At 40.8% G+C, this 22,330-nt stretch overlaps 1 protein-coding gene across 2 annotated transcripts in view; it reads right to left on the minus strand.

Annotated features, from left to right (window-relative positions):
- Positions 1–1,139: 1,139 nt before the first annotated feature.
- The window catches only part of KIT (KIT proto-oncogene, receptor tyrosine kinase), a 51,229-nt gene continuing 30,038 nt past the window's right edge, over positions 1,140–22,330 (minus strand). For both annotated transcript variants that reach the window (XM_015862359.2, XM_032444398.1), the window contains exons 7-21: positions 22,177–22,292; positions 17,857–17,971; positions 16,565–16,758; positions 15,437–15,543; positions 15,218–15,344; positions 14,854–14,958; positions 14,658–14,768; positions 12,833–12,983; positions 10,982–11,070; positions 10,512–10,639; positions 7,564–7,686; positions 5,368–5,479; positions 5,170–5,269; positions 4,448–4,553; positions 1,140–3,378 (exon numbers count right to left, since the gene is read on the minus strand). In XM_015862359.2, coding sequence (XP_015717845.1) covers positions 3,253–3,378; positions 4,448–4,553; positions 5,170–5,269; positions 5,368–5,479; positions 7,564–7,686; positions 10,512–10,639; positions 10,982–11,070; positions 12,833–12,983; positions 14,658–14,768; positions 14,854–14,958; positions 15,218–15,344; positions 15,437–15,543; positions 16,565–16,758; positions 17,857–17,971; positions 22,177–22,292 — 1,810 coding nt within the window. In that variant the 3' untranslated portion in view covers positions 1,140–3,252. The remainder of the gene's footprint in view (positions 3,379–4,447; positions 4,554–5,169; positions 5,270–5,367; positions 5,480–7,563; positions 7,687–10,511; positions 10,640–10,981; positions 11,071–12,832; positions 12,984–14,657; positions 14,769–14,853; positions 14,959–15,217; positions 15,345–15,436; positions 15,544–16,564; positions 16,759–17,856; positions 17,972–22,176; positions 22,293–22,330) is intronic.

A 22,330-nucleotide genomic window follows, 5' to 3' on the forward strand; every position in this document is an offset into this window, starting at 1 on the left:
ACACCCAGAGCAGGTGCCCAGGACCTCTTTTTCCTCTTTTTCCAGGGAAGAGAATCCACAGCCTCTGGGCAGCCTGTGCCAGTGCACCTTTGAAATCAAAATGTGTTTCCTGATGTTCAAGGGGAACCTCCTGCATTTTACTTCGTGCCGTTTGTCCTGACACCAGGCACTAGTGGGAAGAGCCTGGCTACATTCCCTTTACAGGTTCCCTTCCAGCATTTGATGATCCATGCTAGCAGCCCTTATATGTGGGTACAATAATGCTTTGAAGGACAAATATAATATCCATTAAATACCTTCCTAATGTGCCTTTCTGTGTAAGCAATTACTTAAAATTGGCACAGGAAAACAATATAGCAGGAAATAGTCCGTGTGACCATGAACCAGAACTGAGGTGGTATAATTATTGCAAATGAACGCATGAAATAGCTCCTCAGAAGACGCTGAAAGAGAATGCATGAACTCTTTCTACCTATTCATGAATGGGGATGTCTCGGTACGAATTCTACTTTGCTTGAACATGGAAGCAGGTAAGACAGGAAAAACAATGGTTCAAATTAAATCATGTACCAACCTTGCTGATGCAGTACGTACACCAGCATAGGTCTGGGTCTGGAGTCAAAGATTTCAGTACTGCAGTAACTAAAGCAGAGGGTATCCCCTTAGGAATGTGGTTCTTGGCCCAGCAAGGGAATTACTACTTTCTCTTTTTATGGCTTCCAAATCCAGACAGTTCTAGGTATATAATGCAGTTGCCATTCATTTTTTTCAGTCTAATGGACATTTGTCCAGTTGTGATTTCACTAAGATAGACATCACAAAATGCAGGTCATTAATTGCATTCCATACCACTAGGAAAACAACATGATACAATAGAACTGACTCATTAAAGAAGTTGCAAATTTTCTTCAGCATAAAGCTGCATCCAGGCCATTATCCCATATACCATATACCCATATTATACAAGTAAAGAACTTTTCTAATGAAAAACCATCAAGGTTTTCTGTCACATATGTGAAATATATTTTAGAATACCCAACCTGACCTTTGTGTGGCCAGACATCAATATTTTGCTTCAACCCAAGAATTTATTAAGACTTACATGAAAATACTCCATCTTAACATAGTACACATCGATAGCATCTGAATACATATTTACAGATTTATTTGAACTCTTCTGAACTGCAATTCTACAACCGAGCAACATATCCATAAGTGTTTCATAAACTTTTGAACACTTACATATTTATACATATAGTTTTTGCATATATATATATATATAAAAATATTTTTGAGACTCAAGGACTGAGAATAGTCAAAAGGACATTATTGCTACATTTCCATATTTACAAAAAAACAATGCATAAAACCATTCAAACACTAAGCCATTGCAAAATAAGTTTCAATCCCCCCCCCCCCAAAAAAAATTATAAAAATATAAATTTTAAGAAAGAAAAAACCCAAACTTTTTTTTTTCAGCTAAATGTCCATAAAGTACCAAGACATCTATGATTATAAAACTAGTTTGTCTACAGTTGCTCTGAAAGCCAACACACTACGAAAGAGCTTTTATAGCATTAAACTGAAAACGCTCAACAACAAGTATGCATAAGAGTGCCTCCAAACAACTGACTAACTTTGGAAAGGTGCAACAGCCTAAGTAAGTTCAGTGCAAATGGTTACTTCTTGACTAACTCTGAAAGATGAATTCCTGTAACAATAAACCAAATGCACAGGCATACAAAGAGTGCGGTATTCAACACTACCTAAAATGTACTACCAGTGTGTGTATTTACAATTGTCTTGCATTTTGGGCAGTTAGTTACACATTTAAAATGCATGTAAACTCAACCAAAATCCTGGTAAAACATAAGTTACAGAGTGCTTAAGTGCAATGTAAATAAATAGGTACTTAAGTGGTACTCTTTGTCTCAACAAAATGCTTCTCTTGAGGCATTCATGAATTTAATGGTGACAGAACAAAGGTTAAAAAAAAATAAAAATAAAAAAACAACAGTGTTTCCAACAGGAAGAAAAGGAGTTATAAGATACTTAAGCACAATCCCAGGCCAACAGAAACTGACCCCACAGCCTCTTATGTGCCACCAAACAAGACTGAAGGTATTCACTGTTCTATTCCATTTAAAAATTCAATGCTTCCCAGTTAAGTTCTGCTTCAGGATCTCAGCACTACTACAGAGATAGATAGAAAGATGTAATGACTTGTGGGAGGAATAGCCTTTTCCTGAGTGCATTATCCAAGCCAGCCTATGGGAAATGTTCACCTGCATATCACAAGATAAGCAAAGGGCCCTCAGGACAGAATTTTTTGCTTCTGCTCCTGCCAAGATAAGATGTCTCGTTAAACGGCCTCTGCTCCTCTGACATTCCATTTACTATAAGCAACCCTCCTACTGTCATTTGACCAGCTCAGTAGGGCCCACCTATCTTTGGTGAACGCATTTGGACACAGCTTTTAGCAAACCAAGCATCTCATCCCTGCAGTCCTGACTGTGGGGTATGGTCTGTGGTGGAATGCCATTGGGATGTGGTGCAGGTACCCAAAGAAACCTGCTGACTGCTCTGCACTGCTGAAAGCCCAGGTAGGAAATCAAGACTGAGGTCTTTCACTTCCAGAACAGCTTCACGCCCCAGAACCTCTGTAAGTTCTCTGTTGTGGTGCCCATGTCCACCCCTTGGCTGCCCACTTCTTGCCCAGGGACTCACTGTCCCTCCTGGCCTCCAACCTGTGGTGTCTGCCACAGAAAGCCTCTCAGGTGTGGCTGGATATGGAAAGGGGTTTGCAAAGCACTTTGCTTTATATCTGTTTATTTCTTAAACTCAACAAAACAAAATTAACTAGAAAATGACTACACGCTTTCCAAGCATGGATCCAGAGGAGGACCGCTGCAGATTTGGTTTGATCTGTAGTCATCTCATTCAACACCCTGGCCCAGGGTCTCTTTTGTGGTTTTTTGTTGTTTTTCTTCTCCACATCTGGCTCTCTACTGCAAATACACACAATATAGCAAAATATATACAGCTTCAGTTAACATTGCAATGATGCCTGTAACCGTGCTCAGCACATTAAGTTTATGTGTAACAGTGTGTGGTAAAGGACAGTATTACAACATTTCAGCTACACGGTGGTAGTAGTGAGTAAAAGTAAAAGAAATAGAAGTCCTCCCTCTCTCACTCCCTACACAATACAAACAGCAAGTACAGCTGGGCTCCTCTTCTTCCAGATGCCACTCAAACATCTTCGCGTACCAGAAGGGGCTGAGTAGATGAAGCGCTGCTACCCACTGAGTTAATCCTCACCGAATGATCTGCAGCGTTGCCTTGACTGGAAGGTGGAGTGGAAAAGTTTGCATACACCTGCAGAAGCCAAACACTGCTGTCAAAATACCCGGCAGATGGCCCAATCCTTTCACACCTCAGTGAGCCATCTCCCTCTCTGTGCTACCTGACATGAAGGGCACCCGACTCAGGGGATTCTTGACAAACCTAAACACGCTGCTTCAACATGTTGTGGGCTTAACAGCTCTTTTAAGAGTCAAGAATCTCATTCTCATTGACTAAAAACACTTCATCTTACAACTGCACTCTAAATTTAAACTGAGCTTGAAAAAATACTCCTCCGATTATTCCTAAAATGCCCCCAGAAAACTCTCTAATGTTTACTTCACACTCTTCATTTTTGTTTTAATGATGCCTGCACCTGCTAAAAATACGCTACAGGATGCAATCGAACACCAGCAGCTTTCAGTTTCCTCTTTCTCAGATTGTCAGGAAGCCTTACACTCTACCCAAACACGACATCTAGAAGGTGAAAGGAAGCCTTATTTTTAAACCGGATCTTGAACTTGCTTTTATAAAACTCAGTTGCACACAGTGTTACTGTGAGAAAAAATCCAAGTCTGCTGGATCCGCTTTCTCTTTGAACTCTTTTGTCCAGTTACCCTCTGGACAGGCTTTTACTAGAGAATGGTGGAAAGAACAGTGAATGTACACTTGATCACAACATTCCTCCAAGCTTAAATAAATACAGCTAGATGAAGTACGTAGCAAGAGGTAGGAGGGCACCAAAAGCTCAACCTCTTCCTCCAGGAAAGCTTTTCTAAGTAAGTATACTAAATGTCTGAGATTCTTCTCAGACTGACAGATTTCTTTTTCATGGTTCAGATGAATCAAGGCAGTACCACTGCATTGTATAACATCAAAACTCTTGTCAAGTGTATTTTAAGTGAGAAACACCAACCATGCAAAGAGCCTCGTCTAGCTGGTCCCTCCTATCACCTACGTTTACCATCCAAGGATGAATAAATAATAATGGATATTGGAAAATTAATGGAGGATCCTTGCTCCTCCCAACTCTGGTCTAACGTTTCAGGTGAAACAGCTTTAATTCCAAAGAACTGCTGACCTATATGGAGCCCAAACTTACCCGGGGGGCATTATCCGAAAGCTGCTGTTCTATCATCTGCACGATCTGTTTGAATGTGGGTCTCTGCAAGGGATCGGCATCCCAGCAACTCTTCATTATATCATACCTGCAAAGATATTGCAGTTAAGTACTGCCGAGAAGGACAGCCTGAGAGCTTTTATCCCACCTGCATTATCATTTGACAGAAAAACGTGACCCACTTGCACAGTTTAGCTTCCTTAAATGAGTTTTAAGAAAAGAATAGTACTGCTAACAGCCGTGAAGTGACAACAAAGGCCTCGGTGCTAATGAGAGCATCTGGACAGTTTTCTTTGACAGCCTGCTAAGTGCCGAGCCATTTCCAACATAGAGAAGTGGAGACAGATCATGAGGAAGATAAGGAGCCATTCCCCTTGCCATCGGGAAGCACAGCACAAACATACAGCCTCATGATACATCTCACTGACTGCTTTATCAGAATTAAATATGTGTAATACGTGCTCCGATCTGCCAATAATTTATTTACACATACCACGACAAAGTGATCAGATTCTATGAGGCACAAGTGTGTTACTCTGCTTTTAACTACAGCTGCATTTGCTACATTAGTTAGATTTATTATTTAAGACTCAAAGAATTTTCAAAAGACAGCGGGTGAATACAGAAAGTCTTCAGGTGAATGCAGAATCTTTCCTTCCTTTGCATCTTTGCTTATGTCTGGTGAGCAGGGGTTGCTCACTTACATTTCAGGGGGTGAGCACTCGGGGCTGAACATCCGATATCCCTCCTTGATCATTTTATAGAACTTGGAGTCCACGGGCATCCCTGGGTAAGGGCTGCTTCCTGTTGAGAGAACAGGTGAGATGTGTGTTTTGCTGCAGATCTAGTAAATCCAAGGTGAAACAAAAACCCCCCAGAGTTCAGATTTTGATGGAACTTACCTAAAGAGAAGAGTTCCCAAAGCAATATTCCATAAGACCAGACATCACTCTCAAAGGTGTAAACGCAGTTGAAAATACTTTCAGGTGCCATCCACTTCACAGGGAGACGAGCCTGTGCAGGGAAGAGGGATTAAATTAAGACAATGGGCAACACAGAATCAACCTTTTAAACCTATTATGTGCTTTCAATACATGTTGAATCAAAAGAAGGATCTAACTAAAGATGGAAATCCCTGCATTTCAGTCTCCATGTGCTGCACTGTTACAAATTCACCTCTCTACAGGCTCACCACACTTGCACAGTTCCTTGTATTCTGATTTTTTGTATACTGTGTGAATCCCTCTTGTTTACAAGGGATGGCAGGAAGCGAGACCAAAATAATCTACATGGATATGGTGTGGTTCCTTAGGCAAACACACAAGTCTTCTGTGGACTGGCTACCATCCCCAGGATGCTTCAAAGCTTCAGTTAACAGTTAAGACATCTGCTTTATCTTCTCACCAAAAATTCGCATGAAATATATTCCGACATTTTTCACATGTTTGTGTGAACAGACACAAATTGTCTTTCCACTCTGTTTTGCCTGTGGGAGCCAGCCAGGCTCCTACCCTTAAGATTTGCCCTGCCCCAACTGCCAGCCTCTGTGTTAAGATGGAGCCAGCTGCACCCAGCCGCCTCCCACAGCCACTGCTTCCTCTGCAGGGCAGATGCAGCCTATCCTCCTCTGACCCTTCCAAGCCAAGTAAAATCCTGTTGTCAGATGACTCACAAAACTTAAAGTGTAGCCCAGACGCATAAAACTTAATTACTTACTGCTCACTTCCCTCCTAAGCTGCTGGTCTGTACCTCCCACTCTGAGCAGCCTTGGCTGATCAAGCAGCCCTTGGTCTGACCCTGAGCCCAAAAGCAGCTTTCTTTCACTAAATACCACTCCATATTTTGCCAGGACAGCCACTCCTGAATTCTTTGGACTCCTGTTGTTCTCTAACCTCAACCTTCAGGCACCCAGCGGCTGGTATGAACATTGTTTTTGAATGCAACAAACACAGCCCTCTCTCCTGCAGCCTACAAGGATGCTGCAGGTACCCAGGACATCAGAGGACTGCAGGCTGAGAACAGAACAGCAGAGATACTTCAGACACCTGAGGTGCCAGTAACTGGGAGGCTAACTGAGCAAAAAATACTCAGGGGAGGAACTTACTCTCTTCATTATTGTGCTAAAAAGCCTGGCTGGGTATGTGTCATGTCCCTAGCAGCTGATAGAGCCAGCTGGGGCAGGAAAAAATGGTGCAAGTGAAAAATGTGGGTACCTTGAAGGCAGTTGATAGCTGCATGTATCTGACACAGATTTAAAACTTTCATCCAGGCAGCAAAAATCAGTTTGAGATGCAAATGTCCTGTACTTCATAGCACACTTCTCCAGTTTCAGTCTCAGACAGACTAGATTTTCTTTTGTAGCACTTGTAGGACTTAAAAGGGGACTTCAAATTCTGCCAGTGCAATCTGCATCACAACAGTGTATCTTTGTATTTCTGCAGAAGGCTGGCAGGCATTAATGTAACGGGTACTGATCTGTATAGGAGGTATTATACATCTTTCATGTGTTATCTTGTTCCAGTTCTGTTAAAGGGCTTGACCTATAGCTGCAAATTAAAGCTGTATTTTTAACCTACATGAGGTTAAGATCTATGTATGAAATTTTGCCTCCCACTGTGCTCTAATCAGTAAATTCAGACTTTCTAATCCAGTTTCTGAGTTGGGTTTTTTAGCAAAAATCAGGATGCAAACCCCGATTATTTCGATATTTTGGTAATGTACAAATACAGCAAAAGTCATAAAATCATTATTTTTAGGACTGTCCTATCAGAATATCACAATTATAAGGCCTGCGGTTTCTAACAGAGCTTTAACTTAAATGTTTATATGTAACAGGAAGATGGTGCATTTCTACAGATACAACAAAAATGTCTCCTCCCTCATGACATGGATTTGGTTGTTTTATCCAGGGTAACGACATGTATGTATTAATACACAAATCTCCATCAGCTATTGCCCCTTTTCACACTCCTGACCAGAACAAATCTACATCAGAACTTGGAAATCTAGATCTCTGTGTAAGGAAGAGATTCTTTGCAAGTCAAGTCAACAGGAATGACCCTAATATAAACCCAGAGGATAAAGTACCACGTACTTACATTGCCTTTAACCACGTAATTCGAGTCATTCCTTATATCTCTTGCCAGGCCAAAGTCACAGATTTTTGTTATTCGACCATGAGTGAGAAGAATATTTCTTGCTGCCAGATCCCTATGAATGCACTAAATAACAGACAAACAAACAAAGTTATTTCTTAATATTCATGACAGCCTGTTGCTTGGTTACATGCTTTCTTAACATAAACTTACTACATAATGCATTTTGTGGCAAGCTGAAAGTCATAATGAAGCAATGTGCAATTCACATTTACAGCTAAATTTTAACACACATGTACCATGCCAGGGACAGACTTATTTTTCTCTAGCTTTTAATCAAGAAGCCATTGGCCTCTTTCCTAATACAGGAAGAGTAAGGAGAGAATGCGGTTTGTCTCTGAAATAATCCTTTTTAAAGAAGCCATTCTGACAGAGGGGAAAGGCACTGAAAAGTTGAAAATTGAGAAAATTACAGTAACAATTTCAAGGTAGATAAGTTAGAAAACTGAATCCCACTTCAAACGTACTCCTTTAGAAAGGCATTAAGTACAGAGGAGGGTTTTAGAAGTAGGCCTAAATATTTGAAAATGGTGGCAATCTTCATGTCAGAATCTTTCTAGGAACTGCCACACATTCAATGACCTTGCTAGGTTATGTTCCAGCACTCATTTGTGTGTGTGTTTGTAGCTGCAGCTCCAGGGGGGTGGCTGAGTTTTCCACCAGTCATGTTTTCTTTGTATGTTGCCAGAGCCCATCTGTATTTGCTAGAGAACTGAGGTGTTTCTCTAATGAAATAATCTCTTTTTCCATCTAGAAAGGACAGTGCTAAGCTCCTGCTGTGCTGACGGTACACAATCTGCAGGCACAGCTGTCTAAGAAATAGCTGTAGATGGTTCCATTTTTATCTGCTTTTCTTTTTCCTTAAAATATAAAACTTGTAGATTTCCCAACCAAATATATATACATGTATATGTATATGCAATATGTATACATATATGTATATAAATATCTGGAGAGTTAAGAGAATCATACGCAAAAAACAGTAGCTGCAGATCACATGATCTCTGTCCCGTGGTATGCTTACACAAGAAACTGATTTTAAGGACGATTACTGTCCTAAGGGATTCTCATCCACATCCCCTCCAGTATCTCCACTCTGCATATATAAAGCCAAGAAAGCAACTTCACTGAAGCAGTAAAGTGCAGGAATAGCCAAATGTCCAGCATCTCTGCCTTACTCCTCCCAAAGCAGAGCGATTGGCATTGAATAAAGGCTTTGTCCATTGGAGGTGGTCTTGTGATCAAGGCATCGTGTGGTCAATAAAAGGCTTATAACCCCAGAACAGACTCCAATCCCTGCTCCCTCACAGAGGCACTTTTATGCATCTGAGCCTGGACACACAGTTGAGTTGTAGAAGAAAGCTAGGTGCACTTCGTGATGCTGGGCTTTGAGGGCCACCATCCCTGAGGGCACAAGGCAATGTGAAGCATTTTATCCATCACCTCAAGCCACTCTAGCTCCCCGGCTAGTTTGCACATGAACAGAATGATTTGGGTTCGAAGGGACCTTGAAGTCCATCCAGTTCCAATCCCCTCCTATGAGCAGAGTTGCCACCCACCAGATAAGGCATCCCCGTGGCCCCATCCAATCTAGACAACAATACCCAAAGAAGACCAAGTGTAGTAAGCTGTTAGCACACTGTAACTTAATGCTGCAACGAAGCCAGTAACTCTGCACTGCCAAACAGATACTGCGTGTTACTTCCCAGGATCTTGGGGCTGTGGCGTTATATTCATTACTGCCTCTGTCACTGAGTACTACAGTCCCTCTTTATATTGGTGGAAAAAAATATAAAAAAAAACATCACTGGGAATGAGGCATAGTGACTCCTGGTGTTATTCTGTAGGAAAATGAGATAAAGAATATGTGCGCTAAGCACTGGATGCCCTGAAAAGTGCAGGATGCAGCAGTCTGGTAAAGACCATTAAAATCTGTCTACTGGGACTGCTCTGGAGCTGGCAATAGACTGGAAACAACAATAACAACAACAACAACAACTGTAAAGGGTTTGAAGAAAGAAACAGTGGGGGGAAAAATGAAGTGCAGTTCTCAACATGGGCTTGCTGTTAATCAGAATGAGCGCCACATTTCCCAATATCAGTGCAGGATCAAAGGATTACCTTAAATTGCTCAAGTACTGGGTTTTTTTGCATGTTATTGAAGGCGCACCTGTACAATCTTGTCACAATGTTTACACGGTTAGTAATATTTTGTAAGTAAAATGTAGGAAATACTATAGGATGATCATACTCATTAATCATTTAAGACTTGTGTTCTTTACCAGACCCTTTCTGTTAGGCAGTACCTCTCCTAGGAACCCAGAAAGTGTCTGCTACGCTCCCTGTAGCCAAAGATCGCATGTGGGTCTGTAGGCTGATCCTCTTTTCAGAAAATTAAAAATAAGATGTACCATGTACATTAAGCCATAATGCTAAAAACAACCAGCACATGGTGTGATAACTCCCCTGTTTAAGGCAGCGTGAGAAGTAACAAGTGCAGCTTTGTTTAAAACTGTACAGATACTCAAGGCGCTTTTAAGCAAACAGATAGCTTTTCAGCTGTCTTTTCACTGTTTTTTAGTTTGTAAACTCTCCAGCAGAGAATAAATCTGAAAAGCCTTAAGATTTCATTGTTTTTGAAGATGTCCACATGTTAGGCTTTTCTGGTTCTGCCACACATTCCATCCAATTGCTATACAGCAGAGAAGCCTGAAAAAAAATAGCTCCTCAAGCTTCCCATGGGCTTCAGTGTCTGCAAAGCCATTATGAGTTCTTATGAAACTATCTGTGTGCTCCAAAAAGTGAAGGGCTGAAGATCAAGTCCCCCAGGAGGCACTACCCAGGATCAGAAGGGTTCGTCCGCTACCTCCTAACATAAAAAATGAACTTACGTTTTTAGAGGCAAGGAAGCTCATGCCCTTTGCCACCTGATAAGAGAAGCTCAATAGATCTTCAACATCTAGAGCAAGTTCGTCATCTTCCAACATGGAAAGGGTGACATCCTGATCGGTATAGGATCCTATGCAATATAAACACCAACAGCTTTTGAGTGGACCAGGTACCACCATTTAGGAACAGTTTTATCTTACATTAAACACATCAGCCATTTGAGAAAGTACTAGACTAGAGCCACATAAATAGCCCATTGCCAAAAAGCAAAATATAATCCTTACACTCCATTTGAGTGTGGAAAAATAGATTACACTGTAATTTACCATATTGTTCTTTTTTACGCCTTCTCATACCACTTCATGAGTTTTAATTCTCCCCATCTACTACAGGAAAGTTTCATGTGAAAATATCCATAAAGCCTTCCTCTCTACACTTCTAGAAGAAAACAATTTCTCATCACTGTACTCACCAGATTTCACTGGCCTTTTTTTATCAGCTTTTGGGGGAACTGCATAAGACACTCCTGGTTTCATATCCATGTACTCATTGACAGCATCCCTGCAGAGGCAGCAGATGAAATGAAACACGATTTAGGGGAAAAAGATCTCAAAAGGCATCCAAATAAAAACTGATGTTGCACCAACCTTCTGAATATAATGCTTTATAAATGATTGGAGAATCATGGCATGTAATGAAGATGACAAAAGGCTTGTACAGAGACAGAGGTTTATCAGTACAGTTAACAGAACACCTCAAAGTTAGGAGTTTGGCTCAGAAAAGCAAACAAAATCTTTTGTATCTATGCTGTTCATATAGCCTTCCGTCTATAAATGTATGACCAGATGTTTCACAGGACCTGTTAATGCTTCCTTCTTCTGCTTAGGCTGGCTTCTATCAACATGTTTCAGCAAATGAGGTGGTAATTGAAATGCAGAAGATGAATGGTAAAAAATACTTAGTTTGGATCTTCCTGAGTCCCAGAGGGGATTCATGCATTTCAAAGAATCAGATGAGTCCTGAGACAGTTATCTGCTACATTTTTTAGGTCTTCTTATTGTTATATATAATTCAAATATACATGCTTTCAAGCCATATGGTTTATACATACATAGATACGCCCCTTTGGGAATGGCAGATGCATATCAGCATAGTTCACTTCATTGCCATTAGAACTCATACACATAGTCCTTCTTGATCCTCAAGTTTATGAACAATACATGCAGCCACATAGCTAACATGGAAAGTAGCAATGAGATCACAAACATCTTTAGCCACCACTAAACCACAGACAAATCTGAAAGCATTCAGCAGCTGCAATGTTGCAGTAAATACTAACAAAAGAATTTGGACAATACCTTCTAGTTAATACCTCAGTTTACAAAACATGTTCAAGCAGCGAGATTCCTGCACTGAGAAGAGAACACACATCCTGCAGCAACTCAAATGTGTGTGTTCATGGTAACTTTGTCACCAGCACCCCTGGCATCACCAGTTATCCACACATTGCCACAAAAAGCTTCACCAGCATCAGGCCCAGTTGTAAGAAAGGATTTTAACATCTCCTGAGAGGCTTCCTGGCTCTTTTGTGCCTGCCTATCAAGAGTGATGGGCCTACTGGGAGAGTGAACGGACTGGAAATAAAAATAGGTAGGTACTATCACAGCCCCCAAGTTGGTAAATTATATATCCCTCCCTTTGCAAAAAAGGAGTTAGCAGGAACTCTGCTTGGAAATGTATTCAGAAAGAACTTAGGCTTGTATCTAGAACAGAAGAGCTACAAATATACAGATGAAGTAACTGAAAAATAGAAGCACAAGAGCATTCTTCGAATGGTGACATGGGCTAAGGCACTGCACAATCTAATGGGCTACCAGTGGCAGCTCGCCTTTAACACTGGAAGACACTGTTTTTGTTGCTGAAAGTCATTTCTGAAGGCAGGAACTTGCAAGAACCCAAAATACTAACACCACAACACTGGGGGGATTGTTATTCAAGCTGCTAAATGAGCACTGCCAATGTTTAACAGTAATGATAAACACAAACAGATATGAAGATCAGAGCCAAGGAGCTGCATGAAATAACTACAGGAAATTTGACAAAGAAGTAAAACACAGAGTGTATACAATGAATTGAGCTCTGTTAGAATAAGCCACCCACTGTACAAATCGTCTCTTTAACTAAATTGTTTCCTTACACAGCAAAGAACCTTCAAAGCCTGACGCATGAAAGGGTCCTCCCAATTCCTCCTTCCTAATGAACCTCAGCATCCCCTCCTTCTCAATCTCCTGAACACACGCACACTTCAGCAGGTCACACTTACGCTGTGGGTTCTGTCTGGTGCAAAAGGTTTTCATAAACAGCTGCTTCGGTGTGCTCTTCATGCTTTGGACAAATGAATGAATCTCGCTTCCGCCTCAGAAAATTTAAGAGATCACCATAGCAGCAATATTCTGTAATGACCAGCGTGGGCCCTGTAGATGTACATGACGTTGAGAAAGCAGGTGGGCATTATTTCCAAAGCAGCAAACCTTACATAAAGATACCATTCAGCAAAGCACACAGACTGGTCTGTTAACAATCACAGTGCCTTACACTGACTAGACATGAAAAGTTACGACAAGCAACCCAGCCTCTTCTCTTTCACAGGCAAGTAGCTATTGTCCAGCAAAAGCTGCGTCACTCCCAATTAACTTCCACCCTCCCCAATAGTATTGCATTATACGAAAAATTAAACAAATAAGTCTTTTTCTCCTTCTTCTTGTGATAATGTTTCTGGCCAGACACATCTGTTTGATTTTGCTCACTTCCTGAAGGAAGTTATTTGTTCCAAACGTTCGAGTAATTCAGGCTTCAAACATTAATCCTTTTGATTCACTTCTGTTTACAGTAGAGCTTCACACTCCTTCGGTAATGTTTTGGAAATGATGTAGAGTGTTATATTCCTTAGTATAATAGGAAAAATCATTCAAATAGAACAGCCTGCTGAGACAGAAAACTACACTGCACAAGGTCTTAGAATATTAAAATGAAATCGGAAGGGAGAATCAAGTCATCTCCAGCACGGATGTTTATAGATCAAATATATGTTTTCTGAGTGAATGACTGCAGCTATGGCCCTTGAATGTGTAATCATGCTGCGTGTTATTTCATCTGTAAGGTTATTCTGCACCACCATTTCTTAACGTCAACAGTTTATTTCCATTTTTCTGCAGTTCATAATTACAGCTTTCGTAATAGAGAACACAGCTTTTGTGGCAGGATTTGCTCCCAGACCCGCATTCCTTCAGCTGTCAGAGATGTGCACTCGGGCCAGCGGCTCTGCTTTGTCGACTACTTGAAACTGCTTCAGCCTATTTTTAAATCATTATAAGTGAAAGTAAGAAACATTTCACCTCTGTCTAAAGCTACAAATTCTTAAAGCTCATTTTCTTTGAAAAATGATGGAAAAAAAACTTCAAGAGCAAATACCTGTGTAAGAAAAAACACCAACTTTCATACTTGAAAGCACCTAAGCCAAAAATATGGGACAGCATCGCTCTGTATCAGACACTGCAGCTGTTTGGTATCTTTTATTGTATATGAGAATAAACTTTTTAAAGTTTCTTATTTTTATATTTATTTTTGATGGTAATATTAAATACAAAACTCTCAGGCTTATTTGGGAAATTCTTTTTCTCAGCTTTCTGCTTTTCAGACTTTGTGACTCTGGTGGTACCTTAACAGATATACTTGCCATCCACATAGACTGGAACACTGCTTACAGCAGGGCTGCTGACTGCACACCCTGGATATCAGCAAGTTCACAGCTCTTCTCATTTGTGAGAAACAGTGGGGGAGAAAAAATACCTTAAGTTTTGTAGTCTCTCAATAAAAAACAACAACCACACAATGGCTCGCAAGGAGAATAATAACACCCGTCATTTTCAGCTGCTGCAACAGCAGTCTCATCATTGTTTTTAGGATGAGCCTTAAACCAAGATTCAGTAATTCACAGATGACAGTTGTGATGATCTGCAACCCGCCTGGGTAAGACACGTTTTTAAGGTTTTTATACTTAGCAGCAATGGATTCTCCTTCGCAAGGTTATTCCTTCCAACAATAAAAATAAAAGAGCAGAGATAATCAATAATCTTCTGATACAATACCTCCAATAGTGCAAGCTCCAAGTAGATTCACGATATTAATGTGGTTACCAAGGTAACTGAGAACTTTTAGCTCTGACATCAAGGCTTCTCTTTCAGTTAAATGGGCGCTTGCTGCAAGGCAAAACGCAATGCTCAGTAAATAGCACCTACCAGAAGGAAGATAGAAAAAACTGGGCAGCAGATGACAGCCACTTACGTTTCAACATTTTCACTGCTACTGTCATAGCGGCATCAGATTTAAATAGGCCATAAGCAGTGGCTTCAACAACCTTTCCAAAAGCTCCAGCACCGAGAGTTTTACCTAATAAAGTAAAACAATACACTCTGTAGCAAATTAGAGCACTTCTCGAGGAAGGGATTAGAGTTTTGTTTCCTGGTATTAGGGATGCTAGCATAGATAGATCTGCTTGCTTTGTGTCCCAAGGTAAGTATGAGCAGTTATCACTATTTGCATTCCTGCACAACATTGTTTTGAGAAAACCCTGCTATGTTTGACCAAGGTCTCATATGAGACCTGCAGGTTTCATCCCACAGATGAAATTAAATCAATATAAACTAACCAAAACTCAACCGGTTTCTAGGAAACTCCCATTTGTGATCATAAGGAAGTTGCGTTGGGTCTATGTAAACATAGTTGTTTCCATTTATTTCTTCAACAACTTTCCACTGGACTTCGTATTTGGGTTTCTGGGAAGGAAAGAGAACAGCTGTCACTACTGATGCTCTCCCAGGCAGCTCCCACTCTTTCCTAACTTGACTTGAAGAGCTGTTGATTTTACCTGCAAATATATGTACACCAGGATCATGACTATGATGCACATCAATCCAGCGGCGACCCCAAATGCGATTAGTAAAGGTGTGAAAAGGGTGTGGGTACGGATTTGCTCTAGAGAAAAAAAACAGAGAAAATCCTGCCTAAATACTGAAAATGAAAAAATACCCTAAAAACAATCAAGTGAAAAAGCTTTCCTTGAGTCTTCTTTGTGTAATATCTTTTCAGGTTTCCACATTTCCAGAAGTGCTCTGAGTCCATCAGAATCCATCTTTAGGACATGGTTGGAAAGACCTGGCACAGAATTCACATCCTTTGCTTCACTAGAGCCTCAGCTCTAGGTGTGACACTGAGATCAGCTAGTATGTACTTACAGTCAAAGAAGGAAGCTTAGTCAGGGGACTTTTCCTAGATCCTAATTTCCTCCCCCAAGAACAATCTCTACAACCCAGTCTTTGAAAGCAGAGGTTGTACAGGGTTGAGAAGGACTATGGCTCTACCCTGACTGTAGTTTACTTGTATGTTGTATCTGGGTAGTAGAGAAAAAAAAGCAGGAGCAGAACGTGATTTTTCCAAAGCAAGCGGAGATTTACAAACACATTTTGATTCATCTGTGTTCTAGTGCTTTTTTTTTCCCCTACAAACCCACCAGTACTGCTACAAAATTCATATGCACTTTTTTAGTGTGTTACTCCTTTCACAAAAGCAGAGCCCTTACACTCCAGTCAGTGCTGAGACCACACTTTCCTGAGACATAGTAAAAGACAGACAAAAATGCAGATTATCTTGAAAGAGATCCTGGCATACAGTTTAGGACCTAGACAGTCAAAACAAAGACAGGAGAAGAAAAAATGATAGAGAGAAGGCAGACCAGTGTCATGCTGCAGGTGGTGTATCCCTGGTCTAGACACTACACAGGCAGAAGAAAACCAGCTAACTACTGCTCTGCAGTTCTGAAGATGTTATCACAAATATTAATTGAGAAGAGAAAGCTTTGATAGGCAGAACTTGTACGGTAATATATTATCATACATTCTGCCACAGAAATGTTATTGCGAAATAAATTCATCTTAAAAGATGAATTCCTTTAAGACAGCAAGAGCCGGACAGCACCGGCATTCATTCCAGAGATTACCTTTAATAGCAAAGTTGAAGAAAGCTGAGCTCTTGTCACCATTGCTGGATGCCTCACAGCAGATGGTCCCAGTGCTCCTGAACATGCTGGCGTTAACAGTGCTCTCGACCAGGATCCGCTCAAAGGATGGTACAGATGAATTAGTGTAACTGACTTTCACATCCATGGGAGATATCGTTGGTGAGTCAAAACACCTGGGAAGAACAAAGCTGTCAGTTACCTGCTGAAGACTGCCTTCCCAGAATGGCAGGTGATGCTGGGAAGGCAGCTAGACCACCAGGAACTCAAACAACATGGCTTCACAATGAGACTCAGCTGAAGATCTTATCCTGGAAACTTATACCACTCACAGTGCCTTCTTATCTTCCATGTAGTGGTTCAAATTGACAGAACAAGCTGTACAGATACCCTGAGATTTGCACATGCCGTTGGCTAGGGATATATACTCTTAAGTCCACCATGGGTTTTGTAACCATTAAACCTGTAACCATTAAATCATGGAATTACAGAATGCTTTGGGTTGGAAGGGACCTTTAAGATCACCTCATTCTAAACCTCCTGCTATAGGCAGGGACACCTTGCACTAGATCAGGTTGCTCAAAGCCATGTGCAGCCTTGCCTTGAATGTTTTCAGCAAGTGGGCAACCACAACCTCATTGGGCAACCTGTTCCAGTGAAATGATGCAGGTGGGAGACCCATGACTTGCTAGTATAAGATTTGCAACCACAGTGCAAGCCAACATAAATCTGAAAATGTGCCTCACAGACGCTCACTTCACAGTGGAACTCTGCAGGCCTTTTGGAAACGTGGTAACTAGGCATCAGGTTTTACACATCATAATAACTTTAGACTTGTTTACTTGTCAGACGCTTCACGTGAATAGAAATCTAATTACTTTATGTCTTGAAAAATTATATCATTACACAATAAGACAAAAGATAACAGCTGTATTCACAAGTGATTCTGTGACTGTCATTCTGTGAAATTGGATAGAGAATGTGTGTCATTTGGGGCCAAACTGATATAAACATTAGCTATCCTGCAGCCCAGAGAAAGCTTGGATTAAACTTTTCCACAGCAGAAAATGTTGATTATTCTCCCTTAAAGGGGAGGGAGTATTGAAGTGTACTGCTCCCTTCCCTTCAAACCACTGCAAATAATGCAATACCTAAACTGATGAAAACAGTGATGCAATGTAACTGCTACCATGTCATTTTTCAGCCTTAATTTTTAATTGTATATTAGTGTTGTATCTAGAATAGGTTTTGGACACTCTGGTTATTTAACTCACCTCTGCTCAGTTCCTGGGCAAAAATACCAGTAAATGGTAGGGGCTGGGAATCCAGCTGCCACACACTGAAGAATGCCATTACTGAGTATATCCAAGGTAAGGATCTCTGGTTTTGCTGCAACACACACAAATGAGAGTATCATGTTAAAGGAGCACACAATTCGCATTGCCGCATGCTCATCACTCCAGTAACTGGAGTGTGTTATTACCCATAGAGTCAGGGGAACTGAACTTCCCATGGTCCCGCAACACTGACAAGCTGTGAAAATCTCTGTTCTTACACTGAATGCTTCCATTGGATTTCCTTACCTCCTCCATACTTTTGATCTGATGAAAGATCCTAAACCAGCAGAGCCACAAGCTGTACAGAACAAAGTATGTGTTTTAAATAAGAAGGCAGTTCCAGTTCTCGCAGAGGAATTTCACCAGCTTCTAACAAGGTCAGTTTCTCCACAGCTGTGTGTCAAACTGCACCTCTCCTGCATCTGCCCTCCATTAAACATTACCACCACAGTCAGGAAACAAACTGCAGTACAATACAACCAATGCGTATCCCTGTCCCACAGAGGGCACGCGTCCCAGTAAAACACTGGCCTAACAGGCTCACCATCTGAAATGCCACATGTGGAGGAAGCTAATATTTGGCTGTCTGTATTAGCTGCCCAAGCTGTAATTTCTGATTGCTCTGGTAGTTTACAAAGCAAGGCAGCCAGCTGGTGCCCCATGCTATGACGCTGCATTCCTTGTCTCTGTACTGAGGCTGGTGCTGCATGCAGTTCGGAGCTGCTGTGGTAAGTATGATGGGAAAGCAATTAGGTGGACTTTGCAGGCGTAGCCCAATGTCACAGGCCTTCAGGCAAGGACAACACCTACATGGCTCTGGAAGATATTAGAAAGATTTATTTATTGGAGAACTAGAATTAGAAGCCACAGCTATATTAGCTTCCTTGCAAATTAAAAATAAAAAATTAAAAAAGGCATTAATGGCAAAGCCAGACTATATGCCACAGATGTCGCTCACTTGGCACAAATTAATAGTCCATTAACCATTAATATAACTTTACAAAGATCTAAGATGAGCTTCTAACACTGTAGGAAGTTGTGAGACTGCATTGACAACTGTGGAAGAATGCAACTTATTTCAGATAAAATCCACGTGCCAAGACTGCACACCGTTTTTAATGAATATTCTACTTGCTGATTAAATTGGAGGCAATAAAACACACGTACACTCTCAATAACGTAGCATCTCCTCATGAGTCATGTTACAAGAACTGAATGTTCTTTCATTTCCAAATCCACATGCTGTGTCTTATGCAAACCACCCAGAACCAAACACTGTTGCAAAATGTTGAGACGGGTTTTCAGCATTACTCATTTGGAGTAGAACTTTTTTGATAGCAGGCAGTATCTCGCACAGTCTTAGCATTCATGGATTGTAAGAAATTCAGCTTTCCTAAGCTCCTATCAACAAGATTGAATTGTGAAATTGTAACTGTGTGTTTAGGTATACGATGTGTGTCAGGTAGTGTCACAACACCACACAACTCTGTGCTACGTCCCAGCACCTCCAGTCTTCTCTTAATGATGCCCTGAACTTCTCATTTCACCATATCTGAACTGATTTTCAGCTCTTATCAACGCTGATTCTGAACACAGCAAAGATTTGAGAGAGGTCAATTCTCTTTCAGCTCAGTGCTCTGTATAACAACATTGTGGGTTCAGCTGCTTTTTATTACCGATTTCTTCATGATTAGCACAGGAAGGCAGATGTTTAAAAACTAACATTTAATAGGTATTATTTTCTACCAGCACAGAAATACATTTCCTTCCACAGCCCCATTTTCTGGACTGGACTGAATCTTTCCATAGCACCACAGTGACTGCTCATTTGTCCAGTGCATACAGCAATGACAGGAAGAACACAGAGCTTCATGTAACCTCTAACACCACAACCAGGTTTCTCTTTGCAGCATAAGCCCCACCTGCACAGACAGAATTTTGTTGACTATACATTTAGCCAGATATTATTTTGCATTAAACTCAGATAATAGCTGGAAGATTCCTCCACTAATTGTTAGATGCATGGTAACTTGCCACTCTGGAGATTTGTACAATTTCTTAATTGTAACTCAGTTCAGCTCACTGCTTGTCAAGTTGTAATTTTCCCTTTGGCTCCTAATTTCAGAGCTCTTTCCTTCCCCACTTTGTGTAACACTCTCTATGACTGACTACATTTTACTTTAGCAATTTAGTATTGTTTTAGATTAGCATATGCAATTGCTAAATGTGTTCGAATCTGAAGTCTTTCTGCACAGAGTCTCTCACATCCTTCAGCAAATGCTTCAGCATCGATTTGTGTTTACATGAAGATATCCCCCTGATTATGAATCCTGTTTTACCTGTTTGATTGCTTTCTGCTGATTACATGCCTGAGCCAGACTTGTAAACAGCAGAAGCTAGATCCCAGCTATTTATGCAAAGTTCCCAGTGACAACAAGGCCAAGTCAGGACACATGATTAGATCAGCGTCTGTCCCACCCACACCTGACTGACCTTTTGCAGTTACTCTGCTATTTGAAATAGTATGTTATGTTGTTGTGCAGTTTGTGTTTCATACCTAAATGATGAGCATATTACACACCACTGAAAAGAGGACATTATTTTTATCTCTTTGAGGGATCAACCTGCTCCGACTTCCCTTTTTGAAAGGAAAAAAAAATATTTGCAGTAGTTGAATCAAAATACCAAAAGAAACTCTTTCTGAGCCAAGTAGATCAAATCCATCCATTTCAGCAATGTTGGTAGCCCACCCAGGGTCACACTACGTGGTAACCAAGGTTCTGCTGAGGTGGCTTCAATCTCTTCATTTCATCACAGGACTGACCTTACTGCTTCCAAGACTTCCAAGTTGATAACTCCATGTTGAAACAAGAATGAATGATACCTGAATGCTGCTGGTTGCACAGGCAAGCCTTTCAAAACTACATCATACACACTCTCTCTTACCATGGCCATAATGCTTCACCATGCTGGTCCTAGAGTGGTTTCCTAACCATGACTGCATGAATTTCAGCCTTTGTCAAGTAGTAGTCAAAAGGAGCAACATGGAGTTCTACACTGAGAAAATTCCCCCTTCTGATTGTGATCCGCACTCATTCAAGATGGCAAAGGATAGCTAAGGTTGCCATTGCTCTCACCTCAAAAATCCCAGCTAGGGAAGTGAATTCACAACACAAATGACTGCATGCATGGAGAACAGAAGAAATGCCATGTTCTAAAAGGAGTCCAAATGATATTTCTAGACCCAAACTACAGCACTGCAAATACGTTACTGATACTTCAGATGATGACATTCATTGTCAAGTGGGAAGAATTCAGAAATGAGTATCTAGGGTTTTGTGCACATGCAGAAATCTCGGTGCTCCTCTATATGAGCCCATGCCCAGAGAAAGGACTATTACTGCTAAAGCATTGCAATAGCGTGTTTGCAGCATATACTGTTACTATACTTTTTGTTGTCCAGGGTTGAAGGCATTGCTGTCTACCTTGTATTAGTTTTCCCAGTGTGCCTGCGGTCCTTAATCTTTGCCTTTAGCAGCTGCCAATATCTGAGAGTAAGACATTCTCTAACAGGATTGCTCTGCCACAAAGGACGGTTTCCTGAAGGTTTCACTTAATTCATTTTCAAGTTTAGCCTTTGTCTTTAAGAATACTATTTGGAACTGAGGTTAATGCCCTTTTTTTTTTTTTTTAATAAGCACATAAAAATGACAGCATGTGCATTTGTAAAGCTCTGCAGATTTCTCCTAAACAATGGAGATCTACATTGTGATGCAGAAGTATTTCCATGCCAGAAGGCACAAATGAATAGTTCTACTTACAATTTTCAAGTTGTACATCCGACTGAAACAACTTGAAGAAAATTAGTAGCTCAACTTTGCAGCCAAAAATGCAAATGATATGTATGCAATCCTTGTACCTCCTGCTCCACCTTAAATTATCAAAGGTTTATAGTACATTCTCAGTTTTGAGACCATATTTCCAGGTGCTACTTTTTTTTTCCTGTGTAAATTATCTGTCTGCTCTCCAGTAACCTCTGGAGGATGTTTGCCAGAACGTAAGGTCATGCTGGATAGTAGGTGGATTTGTGTAACTACTCTGCACTTTTATATCTTGACATTTAAATAGTTTTGCAGCATGTGCTTCACTTCAGAAAGCCTCTCATATGCTGAACCACGCTGTGACATCTTGTGCATACATTATGTTGTATAAAATACAATTACTGTGATAATGAAATATTTCAGACTGTTCACTTACTTTTCACATAGACATTAAATGTTACAGAGGAGCTGGCATCTGAGTTGGACACAAAAAATGTGTAAATGCCTCCCTCTGTTCCTTTTAATCGGGTAAGGTGAAGTTCGCTTGTATAACTGTAGAGCAAAAAAAAAAAGCATTAGTGATGCTCAGA

Source organism: Coturnix japonica, chromosome 4, assembly GCF_001577835.2.
Source record: "Coturnix japonica isolate 7356 chromosome 4, Coturnix japonica 2.1, whole genome shotgun sequence".
NCBI classification, from domain to species: Eukaryota; Metazoa; Chordata; class Aves; order Galliformes; family Phasianidae; genus Coturnix; species Coturnix japonica.